At 38.0% G+C, this 16,089-nt stretch overlaps 4 protein-coding genes across 6 annotated transcripts in view; 2 read left to right on the top strand and 2 right to left on the bottom strand.

The window, feature by feature from the left end:
• abca2 (ATP-binding cassette, sub-family A (ABC1), member 2) overlaps positions 1-2,591 on the top strand; it is a 75,282-nt gene extending 72,691 nt beyond the window's left edge. For both annotated transcript variants that reach the window (XM_058375251.1, XM_058375252.1), the window contains 2 exons: positions 493-702; positions 2,229-2,591. In XM_058375251.1, coding sequence (XP_058231234.1) covers positions 493-702; positions 2,229-2,264 — 246 coding nt within the window. In that variant the 3' untranslated portion in view covers positions 2,265-2,591. The remainder of the gene's footprint in view (positions 1-492; positions 703-2,228) is intronic.
• A 1,776-nt stretch (positions 2,592-4,367) lies between these two features.
• Positions 4,368-7,432, bottom strand: paxx (PAXX non-homologous end joining factor). The gene is made up of 7 exons (XM_058375256.1): positions 7,199-7,432; positions 7,050-7,110; positions 5,591-5,640; positions 5,292-5,476; positions 5,031-5,081; positions 4,851-4,941; positions 4,368-4,554 (listed from the first exon to the last, which is right to left on the bottom strand). Exons 1-7 carry the CDS (start codon positions 7,309-7,311, stop codon positions 4,506-4,508), a joined length of 600 nt encoding a protein of 199 aa, XP_058231239.1. The 5' UTR covers positions 7,312-7,432; the 3' UTR covers positions 4,368-4,505.
• Positions 7,433-7,794: 362 nt separating this feature from the next.
• dph7 (diphthamide biosynthesis 7) lies at positions 7,795-13,108 on the top strand. 2 transcript variants are annotated; one of them, XM_058375253.1, is made up of 9 exons: positions 7,795-8,008; positions 8,112-8,227; positions 10,123-10,210; positions 10,315-10,409; positions 10,506-10,663; positions 11,026-11,098; positions 11,177-11,242; positions 11,344-11,516; positions 12,484-13,108. In XM_058375253.1, exons 1-9 carry the CDS (start codon positions 7,871-7,873, stop codon positions 12,891-12,893), a joined length of 1,317 nt encoding a protein of 438 aa, XP_058231236.1. In that variant the 5' UTR covers positions 7,795-7,870; the 3' UTR covers positions 12,894-13,108. The 2 variants fall into 2 exon arrangements, with proteins under 2 accessions (XP_058231236.1, XP_058231237.1); XM_058375254.1 differs by lacking the exons at positions 7,795-8,008; positions 8,112-8,227 and adding an exon at positions 8,261-8,585.
• A 1,312-nt stretch (positions 13,109-14,420) lies between these two features.
• On the bottom strand, positions 14,421-15,903 carry mrpl41 (mitochondrial ribosomal protein L41). Its single transcript, XM_058375257.1, has 2 exons — positions 15,833-15,903; positions 14,421-14,960 (listed from the first exon to the last, which is right to left on the bottom strand). Exon 2 carries the CDS (start codon positions 14,936-14,938, stop codon positions 14,531-14,533), a length of 408 nt encoding a protein of 135 aa, XP_058231240.1. The 5' UTR covers positions 14,939-14,960; positions 15,833-15,903; the 3' UTR covers positions 14,421-14,530.
• Positions 15,904-16,089: the final 186 nt, after the last annotated feature.

Here is a 16,089-nt window from a genome sequence, read left to right as displayed (position 1 = left end):
TTTAGCTTTGGAAACAATATTGACAAACTCTGGAAGCGGTTCTGCACTGATTAACGATAAATCATTTTTTTAGACATTAAACTTGTTAGCAAGCTTATACACTAGCGCTCAAAAGTTTGGGACTCCATCAAACCAATCCATCTTGTGGGAGATGCTCCAGGAAGCATGGGGTGAAATCTCATCAGATTATCTTGAGAAATTGACAGCTAGAATGCCCAGGCTGTAATTGCTGAGGCAAAGTGTGAAGAAAACATTCATCATTTCCATCAAAATCATTATTTCGAACTAATTCTGCTATATTTTCTATTCAGACTAATTTCGTTTGTGTTTCCTTTCCCAAACTTTGGAGCGGTAGTGTATGTTTTGATAGTATAATAGAATGCCATGCAAAGGTCAAGTATTGTTATATATATTTTTTGTGTCACTCCTTATCCACATCTTGAGCACTTAAGTTCATCAGGATTAAAATACAGCTCTATAAATTTGTTCTAGGTCTTTGTGAACTTTGCCAAAAAGCAAAGTGACAACCTGGAGCAGCAGGAAAGCTCGCCGAAGAAAAGCAGCGAGTCGCCCCTGCAGCGCCTGCTGAGAATCCTGCTGCCCCGAACGACCAACACCGAGCTGAGCGCGCTGGTCAGTGACGAGCCCGAGGAGCTGGAGAGTGATGATGATGAAGGGCTCATCAGCTTCGAAGAAGAGAGGGTGAGATGAAGCACATGATGTGTATTCGAATTAATGTTATACAAATACGCTGTATGCAACATTACCATCACCACAACATATTTCTCTTCTATATGAGGACTCTCATAGGAGATCTGTTTTTAAAATATATCTTTTTGCAAAAATATTTCTTTTCAGTGGTAGTTGGAATAAAGCAGCTTTTACATCATTCACCCAAACTTCTTTTAGTGTGGGATGTAAACATTATAAATATAATATTTGCTCCACTGAGTGGGAGCACAAACCACAAAGGCCCACATGCAGAGTTGAATAAAATTTATCACAACTTTTTCATTATTATTCACTTTCCTGTGGTTTGTACTCATGTGTTTGATAAACATTCCTGCTCTTTCTTTTACTTATATAAAGTTCAGAAGTTTCTATAATAGCATTTCTGACTGGTTTTCCGGCTGTAATTTAAATCACAGGTTTTATTAACAGGCTAATACTAGTGCATTATCTTTAACATTTCTATTTCTTCAGAATCAGCTGAATACACAGGGACTTGTATGGCAGATGATTTACTGTACATATTCTAAACTTTATAACAAACAAATCAAAAACCTTGTTATTTTCTTAGTTAACGTTTATGGACGGAGTCTCCAGTGTCAGGGCAGGAGAGTTGACACTTTTCTTCATTTCTTGCTCACGTGACAAGCTGCTTTTACAGCTTTATAAACTTTTCATACACACATTGTTAAGATGTCTCTCCAGATTCTTTTAGATTTTACTTTTACTTTTATTAAAAAGTAAATGGATTGTCCATGAGAGGAAAAGACTAAAATGTTTACAAGTATACAATAATAATTATAATAATATATAATAATAATAATAATAAAATATATTTTTTTGAAAGTCCCATTTTTCTTTTATACTCAGGTCAAATATGTGTTGGTTTCAAAAGACACAAATTTTGGAATAATGTTATATATAACTTTTATTTAATTACATTTTTAATATAAAGAGAGAGAAGATTAAGAGGCTGTTAAGAAAACAACTGTTTTAAAGGTGTTTATCAGTTCCTCCAGGATTTTTTATTTTTTTGTTTTGTGGCCAAAAACGCTTGATTTTTACTTTTTGCAATGCAACCTTTTAAAATTATTATTATTATTATTATTATTATTATTATTATTATTACTATTATTATTGTTATTATTTTTATTATTACATTTTTTTTTTACATTATCTATTATATTTGGAAACATAATTTTAGATTTTTTTTTATGTAAATCTACTCTAAAACTGCAAGCTCCTCCGTATTTGAGTTTATTTATTTGAGGTGTAATGTATACACTTTTTTTGTGAACATCCCCATAACAGCAAATGTTACTATAAATGGCTGTCCTTCTTTAATAAATAACACATTTTTAATCGTTGACAATCTGCTGTGGTCATAGCAACAGCACATAACAGCACACCTCACTGTGTTCATTCCTTATTTACAATACATATAATAATAATTAGGTACTTAACAGTTTTTTAACTTTCCTTTTTTGTTTATTCTTCAGGTGCAGTTGTCCTTTAACACAGATACTCTTTGCTGAAACAGCGACCTCCTTCACAGAAACGTGAACAAAAAAACAAAACAAAACACAGCCTCAAGTAAAGACTTTCATCTGACCAAGGGAAGATGTTCCTAATCTCCTTTCTCCGCGGGTCCATCTGTCTGGCCTTAAAGAAGAGCCGTGCTGTTTATCCGTGTGCGCCGTGGTGCTGGAGCTTACTGAATACTACAGGGTTCCTCATCAGAGCCTCAGAAGCGCTGCTGCTATATAGAGCGATTTTGCGTTTTGGGAGAAATCATTATGGTGGAAATCCCTCGTATGGGACGGGATCAAACCCGGTTATTAAACGGATACACAGTCAGATTTTTAAAACACAATTAAAAGGACTTAAAAAAAAATTAAAATAAAATAAAATAAAGGTTCATGCTGTTCTGAACTAGCGCTATACAGCTGTTGATGTCATGAAATAACATATCATCCCTGATAACGACCACCGTTCGGGGTTCCACCTTTGTACCCTGTTAATTTTTACGACTGATAAGTTTTGCAGCTTAAAACGCTGTTTTTTGTTTTGTTTTGTTTTTTAATTGTAAAATCTACCCTTTGTTGAACCTGCCTTGAGAGCATGCTATATATTCAAGCCTGTGGTACAGTTAAAGTACGTCCTATATTTTACTGATTGAAATGTTTTAAGGCTTATGTCGTATATTAAAAGTGGTACAATTCCCGACGTACAAACCAATGCAGGAGACGTTTATCGATACAAACTGGTTTGAAGTCGGGCATCAAACTGGTGTGAACCATTCCTGACAATTTTGTCGGGTTGGACGATCCGAATAAGGTGTGGAATGTGAACGTTTCGTGAATGTAAATGGCATGAAGATGTTTTTCTTGCACAGATCGGTGCCTCAGTGAAGCGTCGTTTTCCTGAATTCGCTATTTTCTCTGACGGACGGAGCACTTTGTATATTTTCCTTTGAATGTCCGTTGTGTAATTACAGCCTATGACGGTCATCGCAAAGACGTAGAATTGCGTTATTCTCGTTTGTTTTTAATGGTAACGCGTACGTTTGAGAGACAGACATTTAATCGTTAAACTGTTTTGCATTCACTGTGAAGCCAAAGGCGAACTTCTGATTCACTCTTAACAACGGATAGATTTCAGGAGATTTATTTCTTTCGTTTGTTGCAGATCACGTGATGTATTTATTTATAGCCCCTCCCCCCAAGCCCTGTGATGCATTTTCTTATTATTTTTGCACTGTATTTGTGTGCTAAAGATATGAAAACAACAACAACAAAAAAAATGTTATGTCCTGGTTTGTGCAGGATTGTAGTCAGTGGAAGCTGTACAGAGCTGTGCTATAGTGTGTCGAGTGTTTAACTCTGTTCAGTGCTCTCGCTTTAGCATAACGCTAGGTCTGTGACCAAAAAAAATCAACAAAAACAAAAACAAAACAAAGCAACGTTCTCTATTTTAAGCAGACCGAATATAAAAACGACCGAAAGCAAAGAAATCGCTATGTTATAGGCACATAAGGATGACCCCCTTGTGTTTTATTTTTCATGTGATATGACCAAAGGGAAAAATGAAGCATATTTTTTTCGATGTATGAACTAAAAATGTGAGTTAATTGCATCTTTGCTACTGTTGTTGTAAATAAGGGTCACGTGTTCAAATGCGCCGATTTAATCCTACTTCACCCGGAAGTCATGTTACTATTAAGACACCAGCAAACAAAAGACGGGCGTTCAACGAAGCTGTTTGGGTTAAGATTTCGTTTTTACTCGGGAGCAAATACTTTCAAGCGTCATTTAATTAAGTGCATAATTCATGGATAGAAATCGTGTGTGGATTTTTTTTTTTTTCCATGCTGTAAAAAAATTCCTATTTCTCACTGACTTGTAACAGACCGATTCGCCTTTCGAGCTCGTTTCTGATGATTTACCTTATTTCCTTATTCTTGTGATTGAGCTGTTCAGGTGTTTTTAATATGAACAGGAAATTAAAAACAAACAAACAACAACAACGTGTTGAACTGTGTTTCCTTTGTCTTGGAAAATGTTTAAAAAGAAAACACACACGTTATATAGTTTTAAAAAATAGTGTATTTATTTCTAAGGATAAAAAAAATAAAATAAAATTCATGCTTGAAGATTAAAAATCATGCTTGATAATTGGTTCGGTCGTTAAAAACAGCCAGTTGTAGTCATTGCATTGATTTGTGTTGGATTAAAACAGGAACATTTGCAGCCACGTTAGCGTCAGGATCAGGAGGTTCATGTCTCGTCTCCATCGTCAAAAGCCACTCCTGTAGCAGAGCGCTTCCTGCAAAAAAACGAGAGTATTCTCAATGCACTATTGTAATAGCACTTTTTATTATTATTATAAGCCTATCTCAGGGGACAAGGAGGGGGACACACGCTGGAGCCAACCATCGCAGGACACAAACACACACCCATTCACAAAGTACAGACAATTCAGACATGCCACTGTTTACTACACGATTCCTATCCACATACTAATCAGCTTAGAAACCCTACCCAAAAGTTTAAGGGTCTAAAATGTTCATTTGAACATTCGTTTAAACAGACGCTCTAAATGCGTGTGTTCATCCAAATCACCTTTTCGATCCTGGGTTGATGAGTGAATCCCCTGGAAGGCGTTTCTTCACTGCAATCGTTGGAGCATTGGGCTGTCTCCTGGGTTCAAATCCTAAATATAAATAATAATTCTGTCATTATTCATCATGTAGCCAACATGTTCAATATCTTTCAATGTTACTTATAAAAAGATGGACATACCCATGCCCTTCTTCTGTGGGGTTTTAAGAGGACTTGATGAAGATGCGGCTCCTATTAGGGTACAAAATCTGGCTTTAGGTTCAGATAGAGCCGAGTGTTTGACTTACAGCATGTTAACTGTATCTACAAAAAACCTAAACGAGAAATTTAACTCGATCTTGCTATACTAATCAAGATCTGAGTTACTAGAATATCTGAAAACTGAATTACTAGAATTATTAAATAAGGTGGATGTCATCTTGGACTTGTTTTCTACCGAACCTGTACTGTCTTGTTGCATTAGGATGTCCGCCATCTTAAAGAGGAGATCTTTGAGCTCTGTCCTTCCTTCATGATCTGTTAGCTTGGAGAAAGATACACTGAGGTCTGTAGGCTCAGAGCTGAGGTGAAGCACAGCCTTATCCTCCTGCAGGGAGACAAACGCACTGCCGCTCCTGCACGCACTCCTAAATCCAACCAGGTCAAACCAAGTGTGAGGAAAAAAAAAAGCTCATTAAATTATTAGCAATCAGCTACCAAATGTTTTATAGCGCTTCTTTTAATTACCTAAACAAGCTTACTTTAATTTCAGGGCATAGTCTTCTGTTGATTTCAGTGATAATTTCTTCTTCTGAAAAGTAAAGAGAAGATTATTATATTATTATATTATATTATATTATGCTATTCTTCAAACTTTTCATGCAAAACAAATATCAGTACTCTCATTATCATGAGCCATAATAGTGGTCCAGGAATCTTTATAGACTCTATTAGAGTTATAGGTCTATGTAACGGGTTACATAAATGAAAAGAGTTTAATCAAATGCTCATTAAATTAAAGAAAAAAAAAATTCTAAATAATATTTCCTTGAATCCTTGAGGTTGAGGGCATTTTAATAAAACCAAATTAAAAAAATTAAAATTAAAACTGTTATTAATATTTAAATATAATTCAATATAAATATAATATAAAATATTTATATTCTTTCAGAAATAAAAATCTAATAAATATACATAACTGAGTGCAAACGATTGCATACCCTTAAGGAGAAAATATGAATTATACAAAAAAAAAAAGATATATAGAATGATTTGTTTCATAGATGTTCCTTCATAAGAAAAAATATTAGATATTTTAATGTAAATTATAATGATTATAGTTTATTATATATAATAATAATCCATGAATAATTCAATAAAACATGGTTGGTCAGTATTTTAATATTTATATAGTTCTTATTAAGTCAGTACGAGGTGATGGCATGGAGTTCAGTGAAAGAGGTTGAGAACCTCTCACTTAGAGGAACTCAAGTCAAGTTCTGAAGCTTTTATGAACCACATATAGACCTAATAGTACACATATAGTACACAGTGAAATGAAACGTTTCTTCAGGACCTTGGTGCTACATAGACAACATTCAACATATAGCTACATGACAAAAACAACAACACAGAGCTAGGGACTGAAAGAAAGTTTGTCCTAGCTACATAAAGTGCAACGTGTGCAAGCAGGTGCAAACAATGCAAGACAAGACAGAGCAGAGACAGAAAATACAAAAACAAACAAACAAACAAAAAACACCACAAGACCGTACAGGACACACAGTGCCGAAAAACATGTGCAACAAAATAGAATGTGCAAAACTCAAGAAACTGTAAAACCAGTGGTTTCTTAAAACATATATGTTTGTAAACACACACACACACACACACACACACACACACACACATATATATATATATATATATATATAAGCAGAAGGTGACAGTATGAAGTGTGCAAAAATGGGAGTAGCAGCGGTTGAATTAGTGCAAATACAAAATGTAATCATTTAGTGTGAGTCCGCTCACACAGGTGGGTGTGTGTGTGTGTGTGTGAGTGAGACAGAGAGAGAGAGAACGAGCACAAAGAGAGAACAAGGGCAAGAGAGAACGTGAGAGAGAGCGAGACAGAGAGCGAGAAAACCAGAGAGAACAAAAACGAGAGAGAGAGAGAGAGAGAGAGAGAGAGAGACAGAGAGAGACTGATTGGTAACTTACAAGTAGTGAGAGGGTTTCTTCAGACAGGTCTGCTTTCCAGACAGCTTCACCATTGCTCAGTCTAAGGAAGAAATCACATCACACCTGCTGAAACCTGAAATTAAAACGAACACACCTAATGACCTGGTGTTAAAACAATGTCAACTCACCCCAGGATGATGCCTGCAGCCTTATTTTGTGTAAAACAGACATATTTTGACTGATCTTTCCTATCTGTCAAAGTGCAAAGGACACTTTTGGACTGAGAAACAACCTGATCCATGCCCAGGCAACAGAACTACACCAGACCCACAACAGGAAATAAATAATACATTGTGAAGCATACAACGTGTGTAAACACAAGCGACAAGCCACGTGACCCGGAAGTACCTTTTGCCGGTAACAATTTTTTTTTTATTGAATAAAACAACAAGTTAAAAAAGACAGGCCCAGAATAAGTCCTAAAAGCTTAAAGTTCTGTTTAATGATCAATATTCATGCAGAGGAGGAGTTTTATGTAAATGTCAGCAGACTTCTTACCGGAAGTAAACGTTATGTCATTGCATTTGTAAACACTAGCTATTGTTTAACGAATAAAACAAAGCGAACACATGGTGTTTAATTTAAACTGAAGTTAAACATCAACGTTTTGAACTAAAATAAACATCCACGCACTGATAACCTTTTCCTATTTTTATTTTTTTATCCTAGCTTAACTATCCCGTTGACGTGACATTAATGACGTAATCCGCCTTCGCCGCTCTACTCGCGCCGCGCATGCGCACAGTGCAGCGCCCTATCACCGTACGCGTGGTGTTCTGTAGCATGCAGAACTTGTTGAAATGGGTTCCTCTAGAACCCGCAACCTGCAGGTGTTTGACACGGAGCTGAGCGCGGACACCGTGGAGTGGTGTCCCGTGTCTCAGCACGCTCATATTTTAGCTTGTGGCACTTACCAGCTTCAGAAAGACGATGAGAAGGTAAGTTAGGAAGGGAGGAGGATTTAAGTTGGTTCAGTTCATCAAGCTGTTTTGCTCAAGCCTGTCATTCTCCTTAATGCTCTCTCTCTGCTTGTGTTTGTAGAACCCCAGCAGAATTGGTCGACTCTACCTTTTCCAGTTTGACCAGCAGCAATCATTTACCCCTCCACTGACTGAGATACAGCGCATCGACACTCCTGCTATACTGGACCTGAAATGGTATGAGGGTTGTGGACTGGGAAAAACCCTTCACCTGGTCAGATCATGACCTTTTCAACTTCTCTTCTCTATCAGAAGTTATAACATTTTAAAATCTGATTACCTCCAGAAGTTTAAAGATTTCAAGAAGAAAGTTTTGGAACACCCCTCCAAATAATTAAACTCAGGTGTTGTTGTTTTTCAGGGGTTGGTCTCGGCCCCTTAGTTCCAGTGAAAGAAGAAACTCTTAATGCTTCTGCATGCCAAGACATTTTAACCAATTTCATGCTCCCAACTTTGTGGGAACAGTTTGACCCCTTCCTGTTACAACATGACTGCACACCAGTGCACAAAGCAAGGTCCATAAAGACATGGATGAGTGAGTTTGGTGTGGAGGAACTTGACTGACCTGCACAGAGTCCTGACCTCAACCTGATGGAACACCTTTGGGATGAATTAGAGCGGAGACTGAGAGCCAGGCCAAAACTGGGACGTCTGCCTTTACATGCACATGAATGTAATATGGAGTTGTCCCGCCCTTTGCAGCTATAACAGCTTCAAATCTTCTGGGAAGGCTTTCCACAAGGTTTAGGAGTGTGTTTATGGGAATTTTTGACCGTTCCTCTAGAAGCACATTTGTGAGGTCAGACACTGATGCTGGATGAGAAGACCTGGCTCGCAGTCTCTGCTGTAATTTATCCCAATTTGGATCCCATCATCCACATCTGTCTGTCTTATCACCTGAGGTAGACACTCGAGGGATTTAAACAAGAGCTTCATCATCCATTTGAAAATAATACAAGATTAATTTGTGGAGTTTAGTAAATTTCCTTCATGCAAGCATTTTAAAGGTGCATGGTTTGGTTTATTCATTAAAGATTAGGTCTCTACTAATTAACCCACTCTCTGAATCCTGCTGTGTTCACAAAGCTTCACAACCAGGACTGAAAGTCAGTTTTCCAAACGTTTTTTTTTTTTATTTTTTTTATCAGCAACTTAAACCACTGCTGTTTTTTTAAAACTGCATTCTTTGTACAAGTTAGAAAAACAGTGTTGTCATCTGTACAGATTGTGTAATTGTGTGCAGTGCAGGAACATTGCTGTCTGATTACAAACTAAATCCATTACGCTTATGTAGGTTTCACTGCTGCACGCAGCGTCCAACAACTTGCTCAAAGTACGAATGTAGAGAGAGATTTACAGTTTACTGTGTGAGAAAAACTATCTAGATTTGTAACAGGTTTGCACGTGATATTTCCAGCCAAAATAATAATTTTAAAATCGTGAAATATCCACTCTGACTTCTTGAAGTCTCTCTGTTATACAACAATCTTTTGTTATTCTAGATCAGCACAGACCTGCAAAAATCAAAAGCCTGTGCTTTTCAGCGTTAGGCTTTGTGTTGTAAAGTCAGTGGTCTAAAACGTGTCTTTAATTTCCTGACAGCCTCACCACAAGACTTTCCTCAGGGGTTAGTTGTAGGTCCACACCTGTTTTCTTCGTATGATAAATTGCTCGGCTCGGGTGACATGCTTTAAAACCGTTGAGAGTATTAGTATGGAGTTTTTGCCGAAAATATGAACAGTTAGTAATAGACAATCGTGTCTAAAAGCATAAGAGTCATGACACATTTTCTGAAATTCAAACCAAGCAACACTGAAGTTGAAGGGGATGTAGGCATGTTTTTGTAGGTGTTTCTGATAACTAATGCACTGTTTTGCATGCTTGCTACATCTACCTACTTATTATTCAACATTAAACAACTTTTATTGCCTTTAATAACAGTAACGCTTAACTTTAAACGAAAGACTAATCAAAATTCGGTCGATCAAGCAAGATCGTCTTCCTTGGCTGAGTGAATACATTTCAGATGGTTTTAAAAGTGATCATGTTTTACTGTTCTTTATCTTCCTCAGGTGTCATACAGAGCTGTACGAGCGCCCCCTGCTGGGAATGGCCACAGCATGTGGAGAAATCCAATTGCATGGGCTCAAAGACAAACAGGTAAGACATCAGACATGATGCTTTTAGAGAGACATAACGTAAGAAATATTAGCTGCCAGATGTTAACTGTAAGACGTATCTGATTGAACATTACTGTTGAGTAGGATGGCAGATGTGCTTTGGAGCATGTCTTAAGCACAGAGCTGGGTCCTAACAGATTAGCACTGTCTCTGGACTGGTCCACAGGCAGAGGTGACAGGTGAGAGGCTCTGGGCTTCACTTTCATAGCTACAGTAGACCTGTTCTGTACACATGCATGATACCGAGTGTAAGCTGTTGATGTGGTGGTTTGCAGCACAGACCCCCGTGTGGTGACCAGCGACTCGACCGGCTCTCTTACGCTCTTGTCTCTGGCTGAGGATGACCTGAGCGCTGTGTCTCAGTGGAAAGCTCATGACTTTGAGGCCTGGATTACAGCGTTCAGTTACTGGGATACACAGCTGGTTTATTCAGGTTAGACATGAGTGTCTTCTTTTCTCTTCTTTCTTATGATGTTATATCTTTCCCTTTATATACACAGCATGTAAATAAACTTGTTTTGAAGACGATACATTTTTATATTGAAAAATAAAAAAAAAATAATGAGCAACAAAAATTCACAGAAGATAGTTAGAATAGATGAATATGCAAATTAGACACACCCAAAAATATAAATGGACACGCCCTTCCATCTGGCAGATTTTTTTTTTTATTATTTTAGTTATTACAAAATGCATTAAAATGTAGTTTCAAACAGATCTGATCATTTACACATAACATAAAATTTGCAGCTGATTTAATCCGATAAAGTTTATATGTCTGTTTGTGTGTCCCAGGTGGTGATGACTGCAAACTTAAGGGCTGGGATCTGAGGATGGGTCCCTCATCCCCCACATTCACCAGTAAAAGGTGACCTATTTTACTGCAGATCTGTTACACAGATTTATCGTTTACGTCAAATTCGCTCTTCTCCGGCTTCTTTCACAGGCATTCAATGGGAGTGTGTAGCATACACAGCAACCCTCATCGAGAGCACGTCCTAGCCACAGGCAGGTAAAGCAGCTCCGATATCGGCTCTGTATATGCAGTACGCAGGGAATGAGGATGCTTCACACTGCTGAATTGTATTACTTTATGAACCCTGTTTGCTTTAGTTATGATGAAAACGTGCTGGTATGGGATGGGAGGAACATGCGACAGCCTCTCAGCGAAACGCCAGTGGGTGGAGGAGTGTGGAGACTGAAGTGGCACCCTGTTCATGAACACCTGCTGTTAGCTGCGTGCATGCACAACGACTTTCACATCCTTCACTGCCAGCGAGCTGCGGGTAAGCCCATTTCTTTTTCTGAAGAAGACGGCACATTCTCTCCACAATCTGCACGACCAAGTACAGTAAACGCCACCTAAGCAAACAGGAAACGGTTAAGTGGTGCAATTCCACGAACTGATCTAGTGGCAGTGTAAAATTTCTCTTTCTGAAAGCTCAGTATAAACCGGTTATTCTGTACACTAATTATTTGCTGCTCTTAATTTGGTGTGTGTGATTTTCAGACCCACAACCGCTTTATTTTATATTAAATGTAGCTAAATGCATATATAATGCTTAACAGAAGAGGTGTGCATCAGCAACAGAAATCCACAAGACCCCCAAAAAAAACAGTTACTGTCTGTTATGAAGCTGTCGGGATAAAGCAAGACCAGAAATACCTCACTTTTTTGTTTTCTTGGTTAAAGAACAAGATGTGATTTTGTTTTGATTGTTTTGAGGGGTAACGCAACAAGCTGTGATTGTTTTGCCTTAGTTCAGCTTTTAATTGATTAATTATTAATTTATGTGGTTAATAGCTCTAATAGTATTAAGAGTATGTTTTTTTTTTAATTGCGGTATAGTTTTAGTTGTGGTGTCTATTTTGTCTCTGTACTAATGTTATTCTAGAGAGACGTGAAGTGTGGGCTTATATCACTCCTCTTTCCCATTGCCCTGCTCACCAGTAGCTAAACAGACAGACCTTGCACTGATTAATCTTATAATAGCCCTGTGGCGATAAAATAATATGCTTCTAGGACGGGTTAACTTTCGAGAGAGAGAGAGAGAGAGAGAAGGGGGCTGATGAGAGAACAACTGTTTCTAGCTGTGAGAAGTGAGAAGAGGGACTAACTTGCCTCATGGACATTCCACAACATTAACTAATAACCTCAACTATAAATGGATAAAAATCACAGCACATCTTGCACTAATGGTTAAAAGATCTGTGGTATAAGAGGGTGTTAGCGCTCCTTGTTTGCTTTAACAGGTGGAAATGAAGGCCCATGTCCAATCCTGGCGTCTTACATCCTTCACAACTCGCTAGCGTACGGAGCCGACTGGTCACACCTCATCCTGAGCAGCCCTCCACCCTCTTCTCCACCTAAAGAAACAGCCAGCATCCCCCTGTTCCAGCCCGAAGGCCACCTCAGGATCCAGTATGAATCCCCGACTGCCAGCTTCGACACCTCTCTGGAGGACGAGTGTGGACGTTACATCCCCGATCACACCACTACCGTCTCGGCTCCGGCTCCTGTCCCATACAGCGGCGGAGACGACTCAGCCTCTCTGTCCTGCCTGCTGGCGTCCTGCTCCTTCTATGACCACATGCTGCACGTGTGGAGATGGGACTGGAATCCAGAGATCGACAAGCGGTCAGGAGAGACGACTTCTTCCTGAGTGTTTGTTTGGATGGACAGAAAAACAAACAGATACTATAGCTTATAAAGCTAATAAATATCCAGAGATTGACCTTTTTAGGTTGTCCCATTCTGATGGGGCTGTAGATCTTCCAGTCATTTCCTCCACATGGAATATTTACATACTTTTATATCAGCTATGCACAGAAAACACATACATTGTACACAAATATTAATAAATTACTCTTATATATATGAAGATGTAACTTGGTTAATTTTTTATAGACAGGATTTTTCTAATCATAAATTGTAATCATACGTAGTAAGGTAAGCCCATTGGTTAAGACGCAGGGCTACTGATCAGAAGGTTGTGGTCCAGCGGCAGGATCCTGTGTACTTGCTGTAGTGGCCTGGGTTCGATTCCCAGCCCCTGAAGGATTAAACTTTAGTGCTGGTCCCAAGCCTGGATAAAATTGGTGGTTTGTGTCAGGCATCTGACATAAAACCTGATTTGGGACTCATCCAAAGAACTGAAATTAACTTCACTTTAAACTTCATAACTATTATTCTATGTTTCTGTACTACTGTAAAGCTGCTTTGAGGCAATATCTATTGTTAAAAGTGCTATACAAATGAATTGAAATGACCTACTGGACTATAGATTGTCCAGTGCAAATCACGTTTACACACCTGTATCAGAAAATGTGAAGTCATGGAAAAATGTGGCATATCCGACTATAAATTCCACATTTGCTAGGTTGTTTTGTTCCAACACTACCTTCATACCTTCACTTTTCGTTTAAGTTTGTGCCACAACCTCAGTCTGTGAAGCTACTGGTCATCAACTGGAAGGACATCATGAGAAACTGGCCTCAGGATGTGTGTGATGACCTTTAGTGTATATGAACTAAAGCACCAGGGTTTTTTTTCCCCCAACCAGGGAGCGACTATAATGGTGTACAATTATATTCTGGCTGATTATGAGAGCTGTAGCACTTTTTATTCTTTAGACATTAAACAACACATTAAGTCTAGACTGATTATTTGTGAGCTAGTGAGTGACTAGAAGAACTGTAAAAACTTTGATCATGATGGGTTAAAAAGAAAAAACCCCACACACAGATGCCCTGGGCTATGCTTTAAGACTTTATGAACTCTGATATCTTTGCTTTGCAGATATCGTGACATTCCTAGTCACATCTTTCGTAGCCAAAACAAAATCTCTCTCTCTCCACACTTGTGTCCTCCTACACAGATGCTCTTTATCACTAAAATTATTCAGACACCATTATTTAGTTAGTGGGTGTTAAAAAGAGATTTTATTTGTGTCTGGATTCAGTGAATCTACAGTATATTCTACCTGCCTTGATTTGTCACCTATCAATTCCACTGACTGCTCATGATTGTCATTTATCTCCAAGTTTTATTGCATATAATCATTGTGTGTTATTCCATTCTATCAAGTGATTGCAGATGAGTTAGAGAAAGATATTATAGAAATAAAGGATTTTTCCACCTTGTTCCTGGCCAGTGGACTGGACTGAAAGCACCACTATCCAACGTAATCTGTATTTTGAGATCAGTTTTAATTTATATGCAAATTGTGGTTTTAACAATACAATACTGGCATCTACAAAGCATTGTTTCTTCACAGTCCATTCAACACTTTTAAGACATTTAACGTATAAAGTTTTTGGGGTACAATTTGAACAGCTTCCCCTCCTGTGTCTTCTCTAAGCCGTATTTTTCCAGCTGCTGTGGGTCAAACTCGTTTGCTTCAAAGTCTCTCTGGATGTGCGGAGCTACAGCCTGGTTGAAGATGCTCTCAGCAGTCATGGGTTGTTCTGTACCCGGTGGTGTCCTGTACGACACGTACGCCTTCAGCTTGAAGCCCTCCAGATTGGGAACGACAAACTGAGGGATCATTTCCTGCACAGGGATAAATTTCCTGCTAGAGGTGAGCACTCCGGCCGGCCTGGCTCCTCGGCTTTTGTAGAAGGTCTTAGGGCCTCGCTTGCTGGTGAACTCGGCTGTGCGGTCTGCTCCCCGGACCAGTCCTCGAGTCAGGGCCGAAAGCAGCCCCATTTTCTTTATTCACCTCCTCGACCTAGGATTCGTGACAAAATGATCTGATCACTAATACATTAACATTAAGATATATTCATCCAGATAAACATTCCAAGGATATGCTGAAGCCAAGCTTAAATTATTTTAGATCTAGAAATAGAAACTAGTTAAGCTCCACCCACTTGGCAAAATGACGTCATAGATAACCTTTCTAAATCACACCAATTGGCACTTTTTTTTTTGTTAAGAACAAAACATTTTAGCTTCTCAATGACCTTCATTCAGAAACATGTTCATTCCTATACCTAATTAACATGATATAAAATATTGATAACTGCTGGGTTAATTTAAAAAAGTGCAAAAAATAAAAATAAAAAAGCAACACAAACAAACATTTTAAAATTGTCTTTTACTCAAACAACAAACGCTTTCTGTAAAAATAAAATCTTTAAAAAACGTTTTTTATTTTAATTAAATATGTAATTTAAGGTACACTTAAATTAGAAGAAGCTTCATTTGCATAAATTGACGCAAATAAGTAAATGTAATTAATAATTACAATAATTTAAACAGCAATCAAGATTTCCTGTGATTATATATATTATTTAAAAGAAGTGCCATATTCTTATATAATAATAAAACTATGTCTTAAATAATAATTAATAAATAATTAAGAATCATTGAAGAAAAAACACGTAGCTCACGAGACCTGGTTAATATCTAGTAAACTACGATGTTGTGAGTTAGCATTAGCATTATAGCCGGTCATCTGTCTGTAAATATTAAAAATAACAGACGTCATAAGCTCTTAAGATAGATTGTAAATGTCACGTAAATAAACTCCACAATTAAAACAAGAATTTCCAGTATAATATTATAATCTAATTTTTGTTTTATTTAGCCCACACTCACCTTGAAAAGCGTGTATGCTATACAGGGCTCTGCTTTCCCGGAATGGGCGTTTCAAAGAACTCGCTTCTGATTGGCCAAAACCTTTTTCCCTCAGCCCAATTGAAATGCCGGACACTAAAATCTCATTTTTCCACCCGTATTCTGACAAAAACCACCTTCTCATCCACGATTGGTTAGTACGCTATACTCACACGCTATTAGCCAATTGAAAGCTGTGATATAAAGTTCTAACCAATCGTTGAGTAGGAGGCAGGATT

This window comes from Hemibagrus wyckioides, linkage group LG22 (genome assembly GCF_019097595.1).
Source record: "Hemibagrus wyckioides isolate EC202008001 linkage group LG22, SWU_Hwy_1.0, whole genome shotgun sequence".
NCBI lineage: Eukaryota > Metazoa > Chordata > Actinopteri > Siluriformes > Bagridae > Hemibagrus > Hemibagrus wyckioides.
The sequence above is the reverse complement of the archived record's forward strand: the minus strand, read 5'-3'. Positions and strand labels throughout refer to the sequence as shown.

Coding starts and splice junctions, on each gene's coding strand:
- paxx (XM_058375256.1), bottom strand. CDS start 7,311: ATGGATCAGGTTGTTTCTCAGTCCAAAAGTGTCCTTTGCACTTTGACA. Junction 5,641..7,049: donor AAGAAACCCTCTCACTACTT/GTAAGTTACCAA, acceptor TTTACTTTTCAG/AAGAAGAAATTATCACTGAA. Junction 5,477..5,590: donor GACTATGCCCTGAAATTAAA/GTAAGCTTGTTT, acceptor GGTTGGATTTAG/GAGTGCGTGCAGGAGCGGCA.
- dph7 (XM_058375253.1), top strand. CDS start 7,871: ATGGGTTCCTCTAGAACCCGCAACCTGCAGGTGTTTGACACGGAGCTG. Junction 10,410..10,505: donor TCCACAGGCAGAGGTGACAG/GTGAGAGGCTCT, acceptor GGTGGTTTGCAG/CACAGACCCCCGTGTGGTGA. Junction 10,664..11,025: donor TACACAGCTGGTTTATTCAG/GTTAGACATGAG, acceptor TGTGTGTCCCAG/GTGGTGATGACTGCAAACTT.
- mrpl41 (XM_058375257.1), bottom strand. CDS start 14,938: ATGGGGCTGCTTTCGGCCCTGACTCGAGGACTGGTCCGGGGAGCAGAC.